The 25,237-nt window shown below is 42.7% G+C and overlaps 1 protein-coding gene across 7 annotated transcripts in view; it reads right to left on the reverse strand.

The window, feature by feature from the left end:
• The window catches only part of LOC120722037 (zinc finger protein 516-like), a 50,211-nt gene that overhangs the window by 10,034 nt on the left and 14,940 nt on the right, over positions 1 to 25,237 (reverse strand). For 4 of the 7 annotated variants that reach the window (XM_040012753.1, XM_040012754.1, XM_040012755.1 and 1 more), the window contains exons 2-5: positions 16,526 to 16,594; positions 8,059 to 10,292; positions 3,748 to 5,058; positions 559 to 663 (exon numbers count right to left, since the gene is read on the reverse strand). In XM_040012753.1, the coding sequence (XP_039868687.1) occupies positions 559 to 663; positions 3,748 to 5,058; positions 8,059 to 9,826 (3,184 nt within the window). In that variant the 5' untranslated portion in view covers positions 9,827 to 10,292; positions 16,526 to 16,594. The remainder of the gene's footprint in view (positions 1 to 558; positions 664 to 3,747; positions 5,059 to 8,058; positions 10,293 to 16,525; positions 16,595 to 25,237) is intronic. The other 3 variants (XM_040012758.1, XM_040012756.1, XM_040012757.1) reach the window with 1 other exon arrangement.

Consider the following 25,237-nt stretch of genomic DNA (forward strand, 5'->3'; position numbering starts at 1 on the left):
ACGATAACCCAACAGACGGCTAATGCTGCTGTTGGGTTATTGCTAATAGGTAACGTTAAGGTGTGCACTGGCCAGATTAATATTTATTATAAATGTTTTAGTACTTCAGTGTTGTTAAAATGAGAGCTTCACTGTTGTTTAGCATTGTGAATGCCAATTATTCCAATCGCTAGTGAAGTTGTGTCAATTTGAGGAGGCGAAGATGGCCGCGTTGGTGTCAATACTGGTGCAAATAAGCATCTAATCTGTCATTTTTACTATCAATTAGCACATTTGCAGCCCTACTGCAGTCACAGGATTTCACTATACTTAGTTCATATGAATGGCCTTACATTTTGTCACAGTCAAATGTGCATTTCTTAGATTTTTTTTTTTCATTGTTTCAATTTTTTTGTGACAAGAAAATGTTGTGAAATCCACCTCAAAAAAAGTGAGAGTGAAGACGATTTTAACCCAAGGCTTAGACACTTCTACATTAGATCCAGCACGTGTGGGACAAATATGTACTTGCTTCTGTTTGGGTTTTTGTTTTTTCCAGTGCGTAATGGCTGTATTTACCTGTATGGGATCTCATATGAGTTCGCAGGTGGCTGGGTTGGCTGAAACTCTTCCCACACTCATTGCAGAAATACTGTCCCTGCCGCATGAGAGACCTCAGCATCCCTGTGCGCACACAAACACGTGAGGGAGGAAACACAGGATTAAATGGTGGCTCTGCAAATTCCAGAGGTCAAAACCACTGCAAGCCATTCTGGATTTAGAGGAGGCCAAATGCAGTGAATTTGAACTTTTGATTCTTAGAACAGAGATAAAACAACAACAACACCAATATATATTATATATATGTATGTATGTATGTGTGTGTGTGTGTGTGTGTGTGTGTGTGTGTGTGTGTGTGTGTGTGTGTGTGTGTGTGTGTGTGTGTGTGTAAGAAAATGGACTATTAGGGGACAAAGAATACTCTGAGTTTGCATAGGCTTTACATTTAGGATTTTTCGTTTAATAAAATGGGTCAAGAGCGAACATCAGAGTCATATTATTTCAAACAGGAAGACATTACGTGGTTCCCTGTCTAAAGACGTAAAGGTCGGATTCAGGCAGAAAGTGAGTGGGTGTACATAAAGCGCAGAGCCTGGCTGGAGCGGTGGAGGTAGGTAGCATCAGTAGTGGACTCGCGCAGGCATCATTAGTATGTCTAATGTGTCATTATGAGCGGCTAGCTCCAGGGGCTGGACTGCAGCTGTCACACAGCATCATCTCAGAGGCTGACAGCCAGACACACAAAGCGCGCACACACACCGCATAAATTACAGGCAATTAAAACGCCCCGGCTGTGATGTGCCCGCTCCGCTGCCCGTGTGTCACATGTCAGGTGTGTGTGTGTGCGCATGTGTGTGTTGGCATGTGTATGAGTTATAAGAGTTGTATATATGCGCGCTTGGGCCAAGGGAGGAAAGTGAAGCATGGGCTGTGGCACACACTGGCATCATTTAGACACACACACATAATAATGCAACAACTGCGACATTACATGCACCGCTCACCTTTACATGTTCATGTCCTTAAAACGCGAAAAGAAATCAACTTGTTGATAACACACGCTCAAAGCTCGTAAGTCACAGTTTTCTTTGATGGCACATGACTAAACGGACACTCCCGGGCTCCAGCCTTTTTGTTACGTCCTGCTTTTACGCAGTTATTTTCAATAACTAAACGTTTAGACAAAAACCATCAATTTGCTATGCCAGCTTAATGCGGGTCAACAGGACGAACTTGTAAATTTTATACTGCCGGAAAAGAACCGATTAACTTTGACGTCACAAATCACAAAGTTCACTATGCTACTTTTGCACACATCCTGCGAGAAGAATCTGCGAAACTTTTAGGTAAACAAAATTAAACAGAGAACTCACCGACGCCTTTAACGCTACATGGATTTTACTTTAAAATTGATTTACAACAAAGGGAAAGCGCGGGAAAATCAATCAACTTTTATCTCGCCACATCTAATGAGAGCTCTAAAGCTATAACGAGGCAGTATAAGAAAAACGCCACCAGGAAATTAATTGTTAAGGGGACAAGAAGCCCGCCTGTGCTTTGTAAACCAGATGGAATGCATACTAAAAAGTGGTTAAAAAGAGCAGGAATTCACCATAAAACCCGCTCTGTGTTCATAATTTCGACAACTATGCAGCAAAGACACATCACTCGTGCCGGATTTTTCTTTTCCCCCCTGCGTTGCATGTAAATGCAGGGGCAGCACGAGGATGAGAGACATTTAAGGATGGTCTACTTAATGACAACACACATGCGTGCTTGCCTCAGACCTCTCTCGTTGACAAAAAAGAGGCCTGGAGATTCAGGGGTGCTTTCACTGAGGACGCATAAACACCATAAGCTTAAGGCCTGGCATATACCTGGGAAGTGCCCATAACTCTGGTACATTTGTGTATGTGTGTAGGCAGAGAGGGAGGGATGTAGGGGGGGGGCAGCTGCGGGAACAAGGAGGACAGGGATGCGGAAGAGGTGACAGAGAGTGTCTCTGGCAGCCCGACTGCTGGCCTCTGGATACTCTACTTCTACTCTGGGCCGCCAGCCCTTCTCACTGACGCACTAATGAAAGACAAGACAGAGCTGGACGGAAAACACAAGCAGACACGCGCACACTCGTACACATATTACAGAGAGAAAGGGAGAAAGACTCAGTTGCTCAAAAAAGGTCACTTTATCGCATGTGACTCAAAGGGCTAAGGCAGATCGTGACGATATGCGCCTGGACGGGTGACAGCGATGTCATGCGTCTGCTCTGGGGCTGTTGTCTTTGACCCCTGGCTCCACACAGCCCCACTTGACCTCAGAGACACAACTGAAAATGGGCAAATAATACGGATGTTCGGTAATGACCATTTCCAAAGCAGCTGGTGGGGTAATTATTCTGTCTCATCTCTCTCTTTGCCTCTTCTGTTCCCTCTCTCTGTTTTTCCTCCCTCCATTCGCATCTGTGCGAGTCTCTCGTCAGGCAGAGCCGTGACCTAAACAGTTTGTGACAGCTTTCTGGGAGAGTGGAGCTGGAGAGTAGGCATGCCTCGCAGACCTGAGAGTAGCAAAGGTTCTCTCACGTCTTTCACGATTACAAAAAAATAAATAAATAGAGGCTACACAGACACAGACACACACACACACACGTTCCTTTTGCATCTAAAAATTTCAGGCACATATGGACACACATGCTGCCTCAGATAAAGACTTTCATTATGCCTCACAAACATGCGAGCACACATGTGCGCTCGTTTAATGGATCCCATCGTTATTAAAAATCTCATCAGACTGTGTGTGTGTTTGCCTGTCGATCACTTTCTCCCAGATGGAGTGCCAAGTGTGTGAGATAAAGAGAAATATGTGTGCCTGCTCTACAAGTTTGGATGTTTGAGGCTGCTGGTGTCTTTTTCTTCTTTAGCTTGTCAGGTTTAATCACTTCTACTCAGATCAGCTGAAAAAGTTGCTCAGACACTGGAAAATACTCTTCTACATACTCCTGACATTTGGCAAAGCCAAGGCCCTCTGGGCATTTTGGATGTGAGCTTATGATGAGGGACTTTCTGCAGTGCAGCTTTTTTCCAATGTTTGGCATTATAAAAACACAATAAAACACAACTTGGACTACGCCACTGCTAATTTTCACAAACAAAAGTAAATCAGCCATATAAATAAATAAATAAATAAATAAATAAATAAACTGATGCCTACCAGTAGGATCCATGAGGGCATTGGCTGCACCCCAGCGGTGGTACATGGTAGCAAATTCATGAGGGCTGTAGTTTTTGAGGAAGCCGAGGACGTCACTTGGCGTCTCTGGTGTCTCGGTAATCGGCTCCTGCTTTACCTCCCTGCGAGCCTCTGAAGGTAATGAAGAAGAGGATGAGGAGGGACAGGAGGAATTCTGAAAAGCGCCACCCTGCGCCTGCGAGGCACCAAAGTTGGGTCCTGCAGTTGAACTATGGGTAATGGTGCTGGGCCTCGTAGCATTAGCCCGAACCTGGCTGTGAGGATTAGGAAGCTGCTGATGAGGGGTGCCCCTAGCTCGACTGTACTCTGCTAGGCCGTGTTTGCTAGACAGCATGAAACCCAGTCCCTCTTGGGGCAACAAGTAGCGGTCAGCTCTGGAAGATGTAGCGGAGCCGGCAGTTGGGGCTGAGGGGCGTGAAGGGGTGCCAGTGTTCTTCTCCAAGGAGCTGGAGGATGACAGCGAGCTTCCCCGCGGGTACACTTCCACTTTGGGTCTGAAGCGTGACTGATGAGTGTGGTCCTCCGTGGGTCTGATGTTGCTGCTGCCTGGCCGTGCTGGGACTCTCCCAGCTTGGGTGCCCAAGCTAGAAGAGGGGCCCCTTGAGGAAGAGGCACAGGGAGCAAAAGATGATGATGGTGTGGCTGAATAACTGGCTGGCTTGCTCTTTTTTAGAGCCTCGCTAGAGCACGCTGGAGGCCGTGTGCGCTGGGTGCGCATCAGCGAAGGGAGAGGCTGACACTCCTTCCCTTCCAGGAAAGGTGGAGGTCCTGTGCGTCTCCTAGAGGATAACGAACTGTCCTTGGAGCCTTTTGAGTTGGTTTTAAGAGCCCATTTAGGAGCCAGATTGGAACTATTGCCATTAATGCGGTGAGCCACAGTCTGGTGCATCCAGAGCACCTCGGGGTAGCGGGTGGAGTGAGAGCAGAAGGAGCACTTGTGGCTAGGGAGGCTTTTCTTGTCCAAGGCTAAAGAGGCTATACCCCTGATGCCCTCAGCCCTGACACATAGATCCAAAGGTGCTATGCTGGGATCGAGTGCAGTGGACTGAGCTGAACGGTAGCCAGGAGGGGATGTAGAGTTGTTTACTCCATGAAGAAGCGCTTTCTTAAGTTTGATATTACTGCTGGGAGTTCCTCTGTCCGAGCTGGGACTGGGAATGGTGCTGGATCTATCTTTAGAGGCAGGTGGATGTTGGACACGGACATGAGTTAAATAGGCCTGTGAATCTGTGGCGACAAAGTCACACATGCTGCAGATGTAAGGCTTCTCATCTGTAGGGAAAAGCAACAACAACAAAAAGGTCAGTGGCTACAAAGGATGTCATATTGATTATAGTTTAATACACTTAATAGTTAACCCAGGGATCATTTCTTTCACATTCATGTTGGTTCGACTAGATGTAGTTTTAGTAAATGTCCACCAGGCTGCAGTATTGATCAGTCTTTCCAAAACCTCTCTTTTTATTTTATGCATACTAAAATAAAACAATTATATCTACTAATGCAAGAATATACAGAATAGCAGAAAACAAAACAAAACAAAATTACATTTTAACATTTCATTAGCTATTTATAAGATTTGGTATTTCTTCAGTAATAGTCTGTGACCATGCAAAACTCATGTGAAGGTTATGTATAAATATTTGAATATTATTTCAGAGAGATGTACATTTCCTTGGCAACTGCTGGGCTGTTTTATAGTCCATATGGATTGAAATAGTTACAACATAGCATCAAACATTGCCATAGAGTTCAATAAACTCCTTATTGACATATAAACAAATGAGGAGTGTTACAGGGCTGTAAAAGTGGTTTATTTACTGGCACGCTCTTATGCTGGCACTGCTTTACATTGCATGTGTTAAATGTACTGAGCCAATGCTGCTAAGCCATGCAGGTGCAATTCTATAAACTCCCCACAAGGTGGCAGTTGTGACAGGTTTCTAACAGTGAATGTGATTGTTATGACTGGATTTCCCTAAGTGTCCAAATTTTCAACAGGAACAGAGATCATTAATAATGATATCAAACTGAATGGAAACACTAGTAATAGATGTAGAATGAGTAGCAATATTTGGATGTGAAAAGGTTTTAAATAAAAAATATATATATGTGAGGAAGAACAATCCTAAAGTTAGACTTTTTCAGTATGAAAGACTGCCAGAGGCAGGGTAATCGCACATGCAGACTCATATGTATGATAAAATACATCAGATACTCTAAGTAGCACATTATTGTATTCTCCATAATCCCTCCTCTTTTTTTACAGCACCAGCAATCTGCCATCTGTTTTTCCATTTGGCTTCCTGTTGGCAACGTTGGCCAGCGCTCACAGCCCAGGACCCTGCCAAAGGTAAAGCGTGGCACAGGGTAGACTACCAGTTAGAGTGGAACAACTGATGTTTTCTGGTTACCAAACCAGTACTTTTATTATTCAGTTAATAACCAGTGGTGTGGGGCAATCATATAAAGGGTGGAGTACACAACATATGTGTATTAGTAAACACAAATAGTGTGGTGGCTCGAAAGGAGCGTCCTCCAAGCCTGCATGGCCCCTCACTGGAAAGTGACACTATAAATAACCAATCCCTCAAACATCAGGCGGCTTGGCTGGCTCAGTGGTAAGGAGAGTGGATGAGTGACAGTGGAAGTGTCACAGGAGGTAACCTTAGAGATTAGAAGAGTCAGCAGGCAGACGAGGAAGAAAGGTAACGAGGTAAAGGATGGATGGCCAGATAAATAAAATCTTTTGCTGCTTGAGAATAAAACACATTAGTTAATCGCTGAATCCTAAATACGTTTTCATCGCTAACTGTTAATTTAATGTTTCAACAGACTGATCCTGACACCCTCTGTGTATAAAATCCAACCTGACCTCAGTGACAGTGATCTCTGATGAAGAGACGTTATCTAAGCTAGATAGCACTGCTCGGATATTGGAACGGTGGATTCAGCGGTGTTTGCTACCTTCATTTTACCTTTGCCCTTCCCTCGATGAAGCAATGTGCACACTAAACTGTAATTTTGCATCACTGTTGTACACACGTAAAAATATTTTTTCAATGTTTAAAAGAGATTTTAGGCATTTCTAGTATAACTAACACAATCTCACACAGTCAAGCGCAGTCTCAGATTGTTCTTTTTAGAGAGTGAATTCCTCACAGTGCTGCACAACTATAAAAAAACAAACAAAAAAAAAAAACAGTCCGAGCCTGCCTTCAATGACTTTTTGATGTTCCCAGTAATGCTAATAATTTGTTATTATATAATAAACAATACCAGTGTGTTAAGGGAAGCAAGCAAACATGTGTTCATGGCTAAGACACAAATCAGAGAGAGAGAAAAAAAATCGTATTCACACATATAAGCAGGAGGGAGGTGAGGGGAGTTTCCTGAGACAGGAAGACCTGAAATAGCGCACAGCTCGATCAGGCCTGAAGAAATGCTGCTGCTATTTTTGCAATTCTGTACTAGCAGGGAGGAAAAGAAACAATCACAACAATTCTATGCTATCCGCCGTCCTGTAGCTGTGCAGACAGAAATCTGAAGTTTGAAAGATAAACAGCAGAGAGCTGTAACGCAGGAATTCTTCCTTTAGCATTTTTAACCCATGATTATGGGTGTCCTTTCTTCTTCTCCTCCTTTTTTTTTCCCTTTGCTTAGCAGTGTTTATTGGTTGTGGAGGTGAAAAAAATGATAGGCATTCCAAAAATGTCCTCTGCTCCGCTGACATGCCGCTGAAAGGCACAAACTCTCATTTAACTGCTAACCGTTCATTGTTCTGCATTACATAATAATAGCACTGTTGTAAACTGACTTTCCGGCAACTGTTAAAGTTTATTGACCATATATAATGGTATCTAAGAGCGGCACTCTGTTTTTATAGAGTGCCGTGCACAAATATGTAACTTGGACATTTTGCCACATGGTGGCTCTACTTCCCACTCTATAAAGGCTGATGAGCTGAGAAGCTGCAGCTTCACAAAGCACATTTCATCAGCAGATATTTACTGCAAGGCTTTAAAAGCACTACAATCACTCCTGAGCCTAAAATCCTTCAAGATATGGTTCTACACTTATGTTTCACATTATATTTTGATAGAATCGTTGGTCATAGCTCATTTAACTAGACTCCTTATCATCACATTAATTGATCCTCAGCTCTTTGCGTATATTATATATTATGTGGCATCTATAATGGAAGAGGGTTATTTCAAAAAATAAAAAGGGAATAAAACCAGATTAAGCCAATAGAAAATACTGTTTACTAACCCGAAAGCTCTCCAGAGTTTGCAGTACCCATCTCTGAGGCCTGGTCTCCAAGGGTGGAAGCTGGTGGAGAATCTCCATATCCCGGGGTGCTGGGCCAGCTGGGAGAGCCTGACTCTGGGTCACTGGTGGAGCCCCATCGCTCATCTCTTGCGCTTCTTTCCTTGTCTCCAACAGAGGCCCTGCCTCCATCCTTCCTGTGAACCCGCTGGTGGACGATCATCTGGTGACGGCTGCGGAACACCTTGCCACACTCAAAGCACTCGTTGGACTTGCAGGAAGAAGCTTGCGACTGGGATGGGCGCCTTCTGTCCTGACGAGACGAAGGCCGGTACTCGGAATCACTGAGGCTGTCTGGTGTCCGGTCCCCTGATGAGGTGTGGCTTCCCAAACCGGAGCTGCTGCGTCTACCCGAACTGCGTTTCTCTTGACCTTGCAGGACATAACGGCTGCTCTCCTTTTCAAAAACCACAGCAGCACCGGCTAGGGCTTCCTCTCCGATACTTCCTGCCCCGCAAGAGGCCTTGTAACTAGACTCTACCGGCTCCACAACCCTTCCTTTAGTGGCTAACTGCCAGGCCTGGTAACTGCAAACTGGATCTAGCTCTGGGATTCTTTGACCTATTATCTTTTCCTCACTTTCCTCCTCTTCATCCTGGTTCTTTCCCTCAAAAGGCTGGAGGTTTAAGTAGTCAAGGAAACGTTTCTTAGCAGCTGGGGAGTCCTCATCATCATCGGGCCTCCCTTGGTTCGGGGACTTCCTGCTATAGCCGAGACTGTGAACTTTATCGTGGGCTCTTAGGCTCTCTCTGTTGTGAAACAGGTTTCCACATTTGGAGCACATTTGGTAGACAGAAGTAACGGAGCCGGTAACAATATCAGGATCCTGGGCTACATCATTGATGGTGGCTGGATGCTCAGTTGACTCTGCTTTTGACCGTGACCTAGATTTGGTGTTGTGTGTTTTCATGTGAGATTTGAGAAACCACGCTTCGCGGAAACGTCTCCCACAGATGCGACAGCAGTGATCCAGGATCCCCGCGTGTTTCTTCATATGTGACTTCAAGAACCAGGATTGGGAGAAGACCTGACCACAAGTCTCACAAGGGAAGGTCCCGTCACTCTGGGGCTGGATGACGTCAGCTTCGGTCGCAGCCTCCTCCTTGACAGCAGTCTCCTCTTCTGTGTCTGCTGTTATGTGGACCTTCTCAATGTGGCTGAGGAGCTGGTCTTCCCGCAGGGCCTCGTAGCCGCACAAACGGCAACAGTAAGGCCGCTGCTCAGTGACGGACTTTTCCCTTTTCATGCTCCTCACAGGGACTTTCCTACGGGTTTCCTCACCGCCATCCCCATTTATCATCCGGTTACAGGCAGAGCTGCTCTTGGTTGGGCTGGTGCCTCCATCGAGACCCTCTGAAACCCTCATCTCCTCCTCCTCAGCAGCACCATCTTCATCCTCATTGGAGTGGTGGCTAGACAGCGTGCCCAGCTTGTGACTGCGAATGTGGACTTTGAGGTTGCCCTTCTGCGAGGCTCTGTGGTCACAGTAGGGGCATTTGTAAGGGCGCGCACCCGTGTGGCGTCTCATATGCTGCGACAAAGAGCTAAGGAAAGGAAAGCTGCGTCCACAGATGTTGCAGTCGTAACTCCCAGGAGTTTTGTCGTCCTCGGCCTCCATCTCATTTTTAGGGTTGGCTTTGTCTACGCTCAACTTCTCCTTCTGACCTCCTGCCTGAGTCTCCATTACGTCCACACCGTCTCTGGGATTCATGGTATGAATAAAACTACCCTGTCTAGGTGGCCTTTCATAAGCTCAAAAAGTATTTATAACTACTGCTATCTGCAGCTGTACATCTAGAGATGTTTGATGCGTCCTTGTTGGCACGTTGAAAACACTATCTGCCTTCAATCATTCGATCAGGCTACTAATATAGCAGCTGAAGTCTAGTCACTGGATGCCACGCAATATAGCCATCCTCGGTGACTCAAATCACAAACAGCTACTTGTCATTTGCTCTCTCTGGGTCGAAAAGGTCGGCATATAATAACTGAGATTTAAACAATCTCTTTGTCAAAATAATGTGAAAGTTTCACGCAGTTTCATGTCATTGTGTCGGTGGAGTGGCATGTCTGAAGGTCTCTGCCTCAGAGGCGGTCATTCGCTACTCTTCTGGTCTTCATCGTACTGCCAAACGGCGAGCGTTCTTTAAGCGGGGACCCACACGTATACTATCCACCTGTGAATAAAAATGAGAAAGGCATGTTAGTTCAGCTGCAGCGCATCATTTCAAGAAGACTTAGTTTTCTAAATCCACCTCAACAAGCCACTGTAGTGGCTGTGTACACAGCCATAGATGTATATGCCACATCCGGGCTTATCAGATGCAAGGATCTCGGGGTCTGACATATTCTTATTAAAAAAAAAAAAAAAAGCAACCTTTATCCTGCTTGTTGGAGTTCCGATGGAAGAAATGTTAAAACAAAGCAACGAGGAATAATATTTGAGATGTTGTTTATGATTTGTTACTTTGTGCTGACTCAATTATAAAGTCACTAACCTAACACAAAGCTACACAGGCTTGTGTAAGGTAAAGAAAGATGTCTTTGCATCTTTTACTATGATGTAGCCCTAACGTATAAGTGTCTGTGTGTTAAATCCTCTTCATAACCATCACGTGCGTCCCTGAATTGTACCTCCAAAGCCATGTAAAGCTGCACAGCCCTGTGCAAATGGACTTGTTTTGTACATAGACTCCCAACAGATAAAGTCAGCAGTCACTGACAGCACTGCTGAGAAAAAGACATAATGAGCCAAATGACTCATCCATAGCTCTCATTTCAAGTCACACTTTAAAATGATGGACTAATTGTCACTTTTTGCAGCAGAACATTTAAAAAAAAAGCAGCTGCAGAATCTTCCTTTGGAAGGTTTCATAATAGAACTATTACAGTTACTATCAACCTACAGTAAGCATTTTGGTATGAATACTTTATCATGAATGCAGTTCCATTCTCATAATAGCAATGTTTACAAGTTTAGCAAGTATAATGTATTCATATATATACACCATAGTATGTATGGCTACCCTATTCAAAAAGCAGCTTCCTAACCTTTCTTGGACCTCAAAGCTCACTGTGGTGATAAGCACTTGACCTTCTTGCCCACCGAACAGTCTGACAAAAATGTACAGGGTTTAGGTGTGTGTGTGCGCGTGTGTGTCTATAGGACACTGTGAGTCTGTATCTTGCACTGTTCGCTGCCACTATGCACGTGCATGTGTGTGCTGTGATTGTGCACGAGTCGGGTGGGGATGTGGGTGGGAGGAGAGCGTGGGGGCTCTGACACAATGGCTGAGTCGACACTTTACACAATCAGGGTTGTAGTTGGGTGGGGGTGGTGCTGGAGGAGTGGTGAGGGGGGGGGGGGGGTCGCTTTCACATCAGCAACATCAGCAGTGCCACCATATTCCCTCCCCACAGTGGCCTCATGCACCCGTCTCAACTGATTCTATCACATGACAGGGATCTTAAGTACACAACAGGAAGTGGCTCTTCAGACAGTTTGCTTTGCTCTATTTCTCGACTGGAGTTGAATGGGGTCAGAGAGAGAGTCAAACAGAAAGAGATAGATAAGAGAGAGAGCGATGAGACAAACAGAAACTTCCGTGTTGACTGCATACACAGTATTTCCATGAACAGGTGAAATACTGATTTTCTTAAACTGTTTGTGTCTACGACATTTCTTTATACCAATAATCCTGAAAATCCAGGCCTAACCTGAATTAGCCATAGTGTACCCTGAATACTGTTCAAAGTGCCTCCTTTTCACCATATTGACGTTTTTCCTCATGGGCTGTCCCACTCTTTCACAATACTGATTAAAGGTCATTCACATCTTTATTCTTTTCTAACCGTCAGCTCATTAAAACATCAATGCATAAGACATCCCTGTTGATTTAAAACAAGGAAACATTTTCCTTTATAAAACCGGACACATCATATAAGTTACTATCACAAAACTCTCAAGCATGAAAAGATTTCCATGGGAAACCTGCCTGAAAGCATGAACTATGTGAAATCTGACTGACAACATTATTACAGGCTTATACATAAAGTGTCAGAACCCGTGAGCTGAGTTACTGCCGAGCTCTAATTATAAGTGGATAATTGATCATAATCATAAGAGTATAAGGTGGTGGAGGAGGAAAGTTAGCACCAGAACAATCATGTGTCTTAAATTCTTGCACTGAAAATGACTACCCTGCACCAAAGCTATCTATCTCTCAAGAATGATTTATGCTATTGAAATCAGCCTCAGTAGGCTACCATGCTTCCTCTGGGCGAGCTTAGTCTGCTAAGATTTCTAGTGAAGACGTACCATTGCTGACATAAGTGCAGCTGTGCCTCACATTACCCTGAAATAAAGTACTGTATCAGATCGAGACAACTGTCTAAACATAATACAGTTAATCATAATCTATTTCTGTTTAACTGAAAACTGTCAACCTGTAAAAGCATACACAGTGTTAAGGGCATGGCTTTGTGGATGGCAGTGACATGCATAACCCAAATATGGTAAATGGCCTGCATTTGTATAGCGCTTTTCTAGTCCCTAAGGACCCCAAAGCGCTTTACACTACATTCAGTCATTCACCCATTCACACACACATTCACACACTGGCAATGGCAAGCTACATTGTAGCCACAGCTGCCCTGGGGCGCACTGACAGAGGCGAGGCTGCCGGACACTGGCGCCACCGGGCCCTCTGACCACCACCAGTAGGCAAACACAGGGTTAGTATCTTGCCCAAGGATATTTGGCATGCAGCCAGGAAGCAGCCTGGGATCGAACCACCAACCTTCTGATTAGTGGCTGACCTGCTCTGCCACCTGAGCTACAGCCACCCCAAATATGACCTTTGTGGTCCTTTTCAAAGTTTTTACTTATCAATTTAAAAAGATCTCAGTATGTAAGGCCCCAGGCAAACAGGCCTAGAGAGTGGTCGGCAACCTTTTGGCAAACACCAGTTAACAAAAGGTTGTACTATACTGAAAAACCTCCGTGCGATTGCTTTGGTTGCTAGCAAGTTGCTATGGTCACCAACCGTTTGCAAGGAAAAACGGACTAGTCTGCAATCAGTTGGAAGCTACTTTCCAAAAGAGAAATAAAATTGTGAAAAGTCCATCCGCAAAAGTTGTTCCGTGCGGGACGCAGCGTTAAAGCACAACTTTTATTTGAAGGCAAATGTTCTCTGTTTCAGGTTTGAATAGCAATTTTTCACCTTTTGCGACGCTCACTTGCAAGGAGTTTGCCACCGTCCATGCAAACTGCAGCAATTTGATGGAAACAAAAGCAACTCCAAGGTTTTTGGTGTCACACCCTCTTTGATACAGATTTTAGCTGGTGACAGACAGCAGCTGGTCAAAAGGTACACATTTTTTCCTATCAAACGGAGGTTGACAGGGGGTTGCTGACAGGTCTCTAGGCCTGTGTGACTGAGGCCTAATGGATGCACTGGGCTTTGATGTCGTGTCGTGGATTTGCATAGAATTGATACAAGAGTTTGTCAGTTTATGAATGAATTACTAATGAAATCCTCATCTGTCTAAACTGCACTCTGTTTTTAGTGGCAACAAATGCTAACATGCTAATACAAGGAAAACTAGATAACAATAGACCTGCTCAATATTTCAATGCCATTTTAAGAATTTCAGCGCACTGCACTAAATTTAGTATCACAGAGCCACTAGCATAGCTGCTGATTTAGATCAGAAGCATTAGAAGTATCACTGTATGTAGAATAATTACTACTGTAAGTTCATGATCTGCATTTCATCTGTGCAGCCTCCTGAAAGAGCACCACAGTTTGCTGCTGTAATTGCTAAGGCCTTATTATTTTAACACCATGACCCATGGCGCAGTGTTTAATTTATGTAGCTATCTTAGAGAAGATATTCATAAACTGTTATATGAGCCAAATATTATCACGAGAAGACTCCAGTTGTCACTGTAACAGACAGAAATTCAAGTGATGAGGGACAATAAGGAAAACAAAGCCATCTACCCACAGCCATTTATCCACCTCAGTTTCCCCTCAATCTGTTCCATCTGCTCTCTGTCTCCAGCCTAATGTTACTCATTAGTACTTAGTAGTTTTTTCCAGTTCTGGCGCTAAAAACAGAGGATAATGATCTTATTTGCTATTAAATGGCCTTGCTGACTGGGGGTCAGGAGGGCTGGGAGGGGTTGAGACTATTCAACTGTAAGCCTGTCATCCACCAGACAAGCACATGTGCCAATTGAAATGTAATGAGATTAACCACCAGAAGGGAAACAATGCAGGCTTGTCGCCATAGAGGCTAAAGGATGAGAAAAAAAAAAAAGACAAATTGGCTTAAGGAGAGAGAAACAGTCCAGGAGAGACAGAGAAAATGACCAATCATCAAAGTCATCAAAAACAAAAAGAGATAGAAGCTCTACTAAAGATCACCGTGGCACAATAAATGGATAGGAGTTTTTCTCTGAGACACGGAGCCCATTCCACTTTGTGACTGTCATTGACATCCTCCAGCTAATTAACCTCGTGCACAGTAAGAGGGGAAGAATTAATAGGACTGGAGATGGTGAGAGCACATAGCTGGAAAATGATCCTAGTTTACTGTGTTTATCAGCTACTTAGTAACTGGAGTGTTTAACCTTTTTTTGGTTACTTGCAGGAAACAGATCACCCTCAAACACAATGGTCAGTCTAAACCCAGTTAGCAAAACTGCCACTCAGATATCAGACATGCCATTAACGGACACTTAAGCCTCCTTTGAGTCTCACACACTCAGCTGATAATGACTGCTGCATCAAATAAGAAGAAAAAAACAAAAAAAAAACCCCAATCTTTTTCCTGTCTTCCTTCCTGACACGTTCACCTCAGCTGATCTGCCTTCTGAACGCCAAACCCTAGCAGTTGTAAACCGGTAAGAGGAGGAAATCCGTTCTCATTTTCCCAACCCTGCGCAACCTTTACAGAGCAGCTTGGCTCGTTTTTTTGTTTTTTGTTTGTTTCTGGATCTTCCGGGGTTCACATCTGGAGAGAATCTCAAAAAAAAAAAAAAAAAAAAAAAAAAAAAAAACTGTGTCAAACTGTGCAAGCAGAGGATCTGTTTACAGATTTGTTTTCACACAGCAGTGCCGTCGCAAAGGCAGACATAAAAACCAAGCTTCATCCATTTAGATCCACCACTGGTAGCAAGGCAAGCACAATTTATTTAAGAGTACCAGCTGCAACAGCACCCTCTAGAGGCCGTATATTCTGCCTGCAGAGAACATGTGAGTAAAAGGCATGCTCCCATTTGGCTGCACAGTTTTTGCAACTGTTTGCTCGCCCTCGTTGTTTTGCTCTTTTGTAACAGAAAATGCCACCATTCTGCCTTCATCACAGCAGTCGCCTCAGAGGCGTCCACGGCACAAATCTCCCGTACCCGGGTTTGAGGAGATTGGCTTTCATAACACAGTCAGTCACTCACGCTGTCACCTTATCACTGGTAATGACTCTAGGTCATTCTCATGTGGGACATCCTTCAGCAGAGATGGGATCTGTTTCCCTCCCACACAGCAGCACAGAGATCAGCGTTTGAGGTTATGAAAAAAAAAATAGACAGAGGGGGAGAAAAATAAAGAGTGGACCTTCTGTTAAAATAAACACACACACACACACACAAATACATGCAGGGGGAACTGTGGAATCAACAAGCAAAACAGAGGGGTCTTTTAATGTCCCATACATACACACACACACACATCTTTTGAACGTCCATATATGCACAATGTTGGCTTTTACCACTGTTTCATACAGGCAGCATTGATAGCTTAACAGCACATACAGAAAGGGCTCTCTCTCTCTCTCACACACTCACACACACACACACACACACACACACACACACACACACACACACACACACACACACACACACACAGAGCTTCATGGAGCATAACATACAGGGAGCACTTTACAAATAAACTTACTATCCTCTATACAGTTGCTCATAAAGTGGAGACATTCAATGCTCAGAGTGGGACAGAGGCGATGGAGTCTTAAACACTCACACACACACACGCAGTGTATTCTCAGACCAATCAATAATCCATTATGAACAAACTGCTCTTCACCTCCCACCCAGCTCTAAACTGGCAGACAAAGAGGTCTGCTGTATGTGCCACGATGAAGAGAGAGAAATAGACCACAGCCAGATAGGCATCTCTAACACACACCTACAGGATGTTCACAAAAAAAAAAGAAAAGAAAAAAAAGAAACACACACACACACACACACACACACAGGAGAGTTCTGACATTTTTAGGGTAAAAATGCTGTAGCTGGGAAAAAAACAAACAAACAAAAAAGAATCAACTTTTTGTGGTTCACAGATCAGTTTCTGCTCCAGTTGCTGTTAAGTACTATTTATTGACTTACATGCCATATACCAAAAATCCTGTCAGCAGCTGTGAGAAGGAAACACACATAAAACTTTCTTTCTTCACTCTAGAAAAAAAAAAGAAAAGAAAAAACATGTGTCAGTAAAATATGTTCAGAATTGTGTACATTATTCCTGCACTGCTAAGAAATGTATGTCATCATCCCTGCAACATTTTTCACATATCTCCACCATAAACCAAAAATATGCTTGTGTGTGTGTGTGTGTGTGTGTGTGTGTGTGTGTGTGTGTGTGTGTGTGTGTGTGTGTGTGTGTGTATATGAAAGCTAGACAGGAGATGGACTTCCTTTAGAGATGAACTGCAGATGGATGTGGTCCAGATGTGGGTTCAAGACTTTTAGTCCCGTTTTGTGCTGGATTCTTCCTGGTAATGCTAGCTGCGATGCCCACAAGTGACTAGTTTTAAATGACTTGTTTTGATTCTGGCTCAGACTGTCTGTACCCACTCATGCCTGATTCTTCTGATTGTGTATTTAACAAATTAAACATAGTCTAATGACAAGATCTGACCTCCTCCATTTTGCCATCCTGCACCCCACCCCTAAAGAATTTGGTGTTCTTTGAATGAGGTCTGGCAGAGTTTGTGACTCCAAACTGAATCCCACTTAGGGCTAACCTATAACCAGATCTCTGACCAATCAGGGTCCGGTGTGGGCTGAGTGATATTATAGTTTTCCTTCTCTTCCTTCTCTTGTCAGAGCAGGTCATTCTCATAAGCAGGAAGAGCAGTGGGGGTTTTTGTGGCATTGTTGGGGTCTCCAATTCCCATCCTATCCCTGGTCCCATCCCTACGCCCCCCACCCATCCCTTAAACCCAGCCAGAACAATAGAGGGGGTCCATGCTGTCTGTCTCTCCTCAAACCGCCACCCCCCCCCCTTCTCTGATAAATAGACTGAGAAGGGATCCTGCCTGCCTACTCTATTTGCGTGAGAAGGGCCTTTGGATAGAAAGATCCCACCGGGTCTCTGTTTATGTATGTGCGCTTTTGTGTGTGTGTGTCTGTGTGTGTGTGTGTGTGTGTGTGTGTGTGTGTGTGTGTGTGTGTCTGTGTGTGTAGGAAGTGGCAGGTGTTTGGGTCAATACTGTCATGTTACATTTTAGTGACCCACCCATGCTTGTGGGATTACTGGACGGGTCAGGAAAAAGAAGAGTGCAGTTCTCAGGCCCACACACTAACCAAACACACTGCAATGGAGGCTTTTGTCTTTCAGTACGATTCACTGTGGCTGCAACTGCAATCAAAAGAGACACCTGTTTTTTTAATTTATTTATTTATTATTAATATTTTGGGGCTTCTCGTGTATCACATGAAAATGGATAAAGGCCAGTACTATTGTCCCCCCTGCCAAGAATTGTGAGAGCACTACATTTTCCATTGTTTGATACCTGCTCCCACAAGTATAAAGCCAACAAGCGCTGCCTGCTCTTATGGACCCAGCCATCTTCGGCTTCCTCTGAGACACACTGTGTGAGCGTGTGTGTGTGTGTGAGTGTGAGCATGTGTGTGTATAAGTGTGTGCATATTTCCCTCCCCCTCCTTCTCAAACTCTGCCTGTTTTTCTCACACCGCTCGTTAACCCCTGGGTGCTCCTGCCCACAGTGCCCCCCTCAACACACACACACCGTCTCTAGCCCTCTCCTAAACCACAGCAGCATTCCTCACACACATACACAAACTAGGATCTACTGTCACCGTGCAGCGCAGACTAAACCATCATAACCTCCAAGTTCAAAAACGAGCAGACACGTTTCTTGCGAAAGACAAGACTTCTTGTGCGAGACTGCGTTTTTTAATCGTTGGTTCCTAAGCCACTAAACCTAACTTTAACCCCGAGCCCAACATTAATCTAACCACAACCCCTAAATCCAAGTCTTAATCCTAAAGCACTGGAGTGGATGTAAGGATGATCAGAATGTCCTTATATAAGGGGATCTTTTTTGATTTTCCCTTACATGGAAAGACATTTAGGGCCACTCAAGCAGAACCGTTCTGCACACAAAAACAAACAAGTCATTTAGAGAGTCACAGCAGTGTTTGATCAAAGATAAGACGTTTCATTCTTTACTGCTCGGATCTGTGTGAAAGGCCGCAAATGCAACTCGTTTATATGCTTTGTCTCAGGGTAAAACTGAAGGCATTAGGGTTGGGAGAAAGATGAAGAAGAAGCACAGTGGCGAAGGCACTATAGCCACTCGTGCAGTAGAGTTAAATTGAAACTTCTCCATCTCTTTTAACCCCACTCCCTACTGTCCACTCTCCCTGCCTTCTTCATCCTCTTCCTCTGCACTCTCCTCAGTCTCGCCCGCAGCCCCGCGCGACCTCTGCAATCTCTCTGAAGTGTAATTAGACCAGCGACCTCAAAGTTGGCCACCAGTCTTCCACCCTGTCACACTTTCTGATGTAACCCTTTTATTTTGTGGCTTGCCGAGGAGAGATAGTCAGGCGGTTAGCGAGTTTGCGCACAGGTGCACACACGTGGAGATGTCGCTTGCACACAATCAACGTGGGAGAGGGATAGAGTAAATTTTGTATTGATCACGCTGTTGCATACTAATGGGCGTCTCTGAGCCTGCGCTAAGTCGCCCAAACAACAGCACAAAGACTGAGCATCACTGAGACAACAGCCAAGAAGATCTTTTTGTAATTGACTCACAAAAATCACAATTAACTAACTTATTGCTTATTTTACCAGCTAGCTATGGCAACGCGATTTATTAAAGGCCTTGTGTTTATCATGATTCCCCTTGCAGCTTTTTAGAAAGGCTGAAATTTTACTTCAGACTGGAGAGTTTCCACAAACATTATCTCAAATTTCAACATCACCCTCCTCAGCACAGTATTTAAAATGTGTTAGCGTCCAATGTTCTGCTGGAAAACGTAAAAGGTGTCCATGCTGAGGTGTTGCATTAGGTGTCTCTCAGAATGTGTGGGGCGGTTTTGTGTGTGTGCTTGAATACAGTTTGTTTGTTTGGCTGCTGATTTGCTTGGTTATTTGCTTTTTCGTTACTTGCTGTGCTTTTCTTTTCAAACCTTTACCTTTGGGCAAAATCTGAAGATCACATCCTGTAAGAGTTGTCAAGAGCACATATGAGAACCAAACAGGGCAACAGATCTGTTTTTGAGTCTTTTTGTGTGTGTGTGTGTGTGTGTGTGTGTGTGTGTGTGTGTGTGTGTGTGTGTGTGTGTGTGTGTGTGTGTGTGTGTGTGCGTGCGTGCGTGTGCGTGTGGAATACAGGATGGGAGGGTTTCCACAGAAATCTCCTGATGGCTCTACTACAGAAATAGTGTGTGGGCTCAAACAGGCAGTTGTTGTTGTTGTGGGGTGTTCACACACTGAAATACAGTACAAACACACACACACACACACACACACACACACACTATAAACTAACAAAACTCCAAACAAAGTAACCTCAGGGCAAAATTCAATTACTTCCCTTGGAAAAACTGCCACGTAGAATACAAAAAAAGTTTAAAGACATCATTGTATGTGGATTTGCGAATAAGAGCGTAAAATAAAAGTAATGCCATGCTCACTTTTTTTTGCTTTTGTGGATGGGAGCGTCGCAGGTAATTATTATAGCTATCATATAGCTTGTTTTAATGGCATATGACAAAAATATCAGGCATAATAAAGTCATGGCTAGCTTGCTGAATTAATGCCCACTGACATGGTGCATAACTGTTGTTTCTAACAATGTCCGAGTTACACTATAGTGGAAGTAAGATTCTCAATATTTGCACCAGACTACAGTCTATGCACATTTCACACAGGAACTTCACTTATTTTTGGTCAGTTCAGTTATACAGCTTTGAATTTTAGATGGTAGGCAAACATAGCAGAGCACACTGGCGTAGCATTTCTATCCATCTGTGTGTGTGTGCGTCAGCTGCTTAAACTTAAAAGTAAATGTAAAGCTGTCAAACAATAATAATATATAGGTAAATATATAGCTAAAACATTTAAATAACTGAGTAGTCAAATGTGCATGAAAACACTTTGTTGTGTGTATTGCTAAGTTAAAGCTAAGCTACATTAATAACCGAACCCAAGCCCACACAAGTTTCACATTCTTTTGAAACACTTAACCTGTTCCACAGATATGAAGTCACTGCCAGCAGATCATTAGCTTAATTAGCGCTCCTTCTTTCAGCCGATACCTTGCACTTCTGACTGTTTTTGGCCTAGTAGGTAAGTAGATGGCACTTCCCCTTTATAAACCCACGAGGACTAAATATTCAAAGACACCATGAAGAAAACAAGTTCATAAGCATTACTTTCTATAATGAAGATTTCTAATATAGCACACAAAAAAGAAAAAAGCCAGACAAAGACAAAGGTCAGGTAATGATGCCCACATTTGCAGTGTTTAACTTAATTTATCTCTGTGTAAATACCTGTCCAAATTATTAGAGAAAACTAGAGTTTACTGAGTAGTTTCTGGTGCACTATTTTTCTAGAGGTCATTATCCTCGCAAACCTCTCAGATGAGGGGGAAACCACTACTTAGCACAGCCATACAAATGCAGAGCTACAACTTGGCCAGTCACCCATTTGCTCACTGAGTAATGATGTAGCTCACACAGAAGTACCTTTAACCTGCATTACATCTGAAGGCCACCAGATGGTGATAGTTGTGATTGCAAAAAGACTTCAGCTCTATAAAAAGCCTATGGGGAAACAGATTTCTGACTTAGCCCTCGTAAACATTTTACTGTTTAATTTATGGGCTCAGTTACTCATTTTGGGTCATATTGGATAAACAATAGAGTCTATTTTGTAATTTATTTTTCAAAATAGAGGATTATCTGTGGTATGAAACCACACTGAAACTCACTGGCTAACAACTGGTCAGAGGTCTTTAACCAAGTAGGTTTAGAGTCAGACCCGCCCCTCCTCATCACATCTGGGGGGTAATTTGGCTCTCAGGATGACAACAATGGAAACGGTCGGGGTGTTAAAAGGGCACTTCAAAAACAAATAGGTAATGTCACAGCAGTTACAGTCATCTTTTACACAGACTGTGCTACTTGTATTGTTAGTAAACCACAATAATTTAAAGAACAGACATGGTTTGCCATCTTCAAAATGAAAATTTGCAGTAAATAACTGAAAACAAGATTTGTTTTTTTGTTTGTTAACCTGTAAAATTTGAAATTTGAGAAAACATAACAAGTTTAAATTTAGGACTAGTTTGTTTGTTTTTTGTTTCTATGCTGTAAGAGTGCGTTTAAAAGAACAAAGAGACAATTTGCAGCGACGTAGCAACATTAGCTAGGAAGCTAAGCTAAGCAAATTTGCTTAGTTTGGAAGCTAAGCTAATTTGCTGGTGTTAGATTAACATTTACTGCACAGACAAGAGAGGTGTATCAGTATACTTTTCTATTTCTTTCCTAAGCTAACACTTTTTTAGCATACAAAGCAAATGTCTATAAAATCACTGACCTAGAAACATAGTGGGCCTTGGGGGATTATTACAGTGGGAATATGAAAGTGACACCACCGCAAATATAAGATTCCACAAAGTTCACTGAGGTTACTGTAAACTTATTATTGACCATTATGAGGAATATTCCGGGAGTTGTTTATGTGTCCGTGTGTGTGCACGTGTGTGTGTGTGCACGTGTGTGTGTACACTGACTGTAACATCTGCCCAGGATTTCATAGCCAAAAATAATTTAAAAAAAGAAGCAACAAGCAGGAACTGGGGATGCAAGATGAGAATAACAAACATTGTTAGTCTTTCATGTGGGACAGAGTTTTTCTAAAGAGCGCACTAAAGCTACATGCCATATTTCAGGCTGTGCACAGGCTGACAGGCATTACTGTTAGTGTGAGCTTATGTGGCTAGGTAGTCGTGATTGATGGCTGTATAAAAAGAACTGGAGATCCCATCTGGGTCACGTCTTATCAGGCTGACTGATTCACATTGATGAAATCATGCTGGCTTGTTAACCCGCCCAGTGGAAAAACCCTAAACCAATACAGAGGAAAACAAGGCAGCATCAGAAACAAGAGAGGGAGATAGATGCATGTCAGGGAGAGTAGAAAAGGCTGAGCAAATAATGAGAAGGAGGGCAGCAGAGGGAAGATAAGTGGTAAATAGTGATGTAAAGTCATGGCAGGAGATGGATTAGGATAATAAGAGCTGACTGAGAGGAGCGAGAAGGGAAGATGTGGGAGATCGAGGTAGAAAGAGAGAGTGTGAGAGCTGCAGCGTTGGAGCTGCACACTGCAGATGTCCATTTTACAGGCGTATGCAATATTTTTAGGAATTTGGACTGCAAATCACCACTGTCTGTTGAGAAGATTGGTAAGAGAAAAAAAAAAAACTTTTAGCTCATTAGTACTGCATTTTCTCCCTTTTTTTTTGCTTGTAATCAAATTCTTCAGGAGAGCAGAGTCCAAACACCAATACCAGACATCACAGCGATTATTTGCAGAGCAACCACAGCACAGGAAATTGGCTAGAATGCACTGTCTCTTAACATTCATCCAACAGTCCTACAGAGACAATCTGCTAGTATAGTTACACTGTAACAACCCCCTCCCCTCTTCCTCCAACCAAGCTGTGCAGCTCAAATGTGGATGTGTGCATGTGAACATGCATGTCTGTTTGTCACGTTTCACATACCTGCATGAGCTCTTAAACACAGGAAATTTTCTTACTTTGTTTTGATATATTTTACTTGAAAAATATTAAATCAAACAGGCAACAACAACAACAAATCTCCCACTACAGATTCCTAATGTTTGTACATAACAGTGAAAAAAAGAGATCTAAATCTGCTACTATATATACTGATGGAACATCTGTCTTCAGAGGTTTAACTGAACAAGCTTGTTTCAAAGAAGCAGCAGCCAAAAGTCACATTTGACAAGTTTTCTTGCAAAACATGACAAAAAAAGGAAGATGAACAACACCTGCGTAGGTGACACACAAAAACTCCAAAACATGAAAAACCTGTGAATGACTAAGTAAATTACATCCAAGACACTTCAAGTGTTTCTAACAGATGAATATACATATGACAAAACAGGGAGGAAAACACTCCATATGCATCTAAATCAGCCCACAATGTCAGTTTATTTTCCCTCCAGATGCAGGTGGGCCTAAGAAAACCAGATCACTTCATTCTACTGGCAAACAAGCAGAATTATGCAAGCCGCCTGTTTGCAATAAAACTCCATGCCACAACCTGATCTGCACCAGTTGCACTGTTTACATAGTAGTGGGTTTACCAGATTGACATGTAGATGCAAGCAGAACGTATACCGGCATGAACGTCAGGCTGCCACCCTGTCTAGTAATAGGTTATGTGATAACAAATAATAAGTTAATGATAACAAACTGCTGTATTCAAGTATCTTGTACATGCAATGCATGAGTTTGTGAAACTATAACAAATTCTCTAATAATTCTGAAACACTAGGTTTTCAGACTTTTTGAACAACAGTTTTAGTAATGAAATAATTTTTGTAGTTCTTATATTTTGTTGTTATTTATTATTGCTAAATAAAAACTGAAGCTTTCAGTAGAAAAATGATTCAGTGGTACTTTTAATTTGTAAGGTCTGTAGTATACAATATTAAATTCCTTGAGGTGATAGCTGCTGGGCATCAGCGCTATATGATTAAAACAGTTGAATTTTATATATTTAGCACCTCACTGACTGATGATAAACATGGTTTATCATAGTACTTTGATTCAGATTGTAACATGATGGCAACAAAGGTATATAACAACTATAAAGAGTAGCCTACTTGCCCACATAACCTTTGCTCTGTACAAATCACACACAGTTCCATCATTAAGTTAGCTTGACATCTCTAGTTTGTAGAAATACCTTTTTTGGCTAACGTTTGTGATCCAAGATAAACTCTACACAATGACTTTCCATTAACTTTTATTGACGTTCGAGTATTTATTGAGATAATACTTTCATGAGCACAACCTGTACTAAATATGATTTTCATTGAGCACCAAATTTAAATTTGTTAGCAAATGTAAACATGTTAAGATGCTAAATCTGGAAGGTTAGCATGTGTTACCTCTTTTAAAAATCACAAAGAGCATGCTGTTGCTCTAGCTATTGATATGCTACCATGCTTCTGGTAGCTTACCTCAATGCAACTTTGGGGCTAATTATGGCCTCAAAGAGTAATAGTGTGGTTAGACTCTTTCAGAGTCAGGCTTTGCCTTTTTCTTTAGCTGTCACAGTGTGTTCATGGAGCTACAGTAGTCTACAACAGACTTTATGAAGTTAATGAGCAGTGTTGGGTAAGTTACTTTAAATTAGTAACTTATTACTTATTACATTACTAGTTACTTCTATCAAAAGTAACTCAGTTACCTCAAGTTATTCGTTACTTTCAAAGTAACTAGTTACTAAGGAAATTAACTTTGGTTTTATTCAGAATTCTCTTATTAATGTGTTGCTTCCCTAACTGGATACCAGCAAGGATGCCAGTCTTCTAGCTTGCTTACATGTTAGTGCTATCCTGCCACAAATGCACTGTGTCACCTAATGGCCTGAACCTAAAATGGCAGTGTAGTAGTGTGAGTGCAAGTTGATGATGAAATGAATGAAACTAAATTAGAAATGAACAATGTTTGTTTTATGTGTCACTTTTTATCTGTCTGTTTTAATCTATTTCTATTGTTTCAAACCTCTATAAATGCAAAC

The sequence above is a fragment of the Simochromis diagramma genome, unplaced genomic scaffold (genome assembly GCF_900408965.1).
Source record: "Simochromis diagramma unplaced genomic scaffold, fSimDia1.1 OVJJ01000618.1, whole genome shotgun sequence".
NCBI classification, from domain to species: Eukaryota; Metazoa; Chordata; class Actinopteri; order Cichliformes; family Cichlidae; genus Simochromis; species Simochromis diagramma.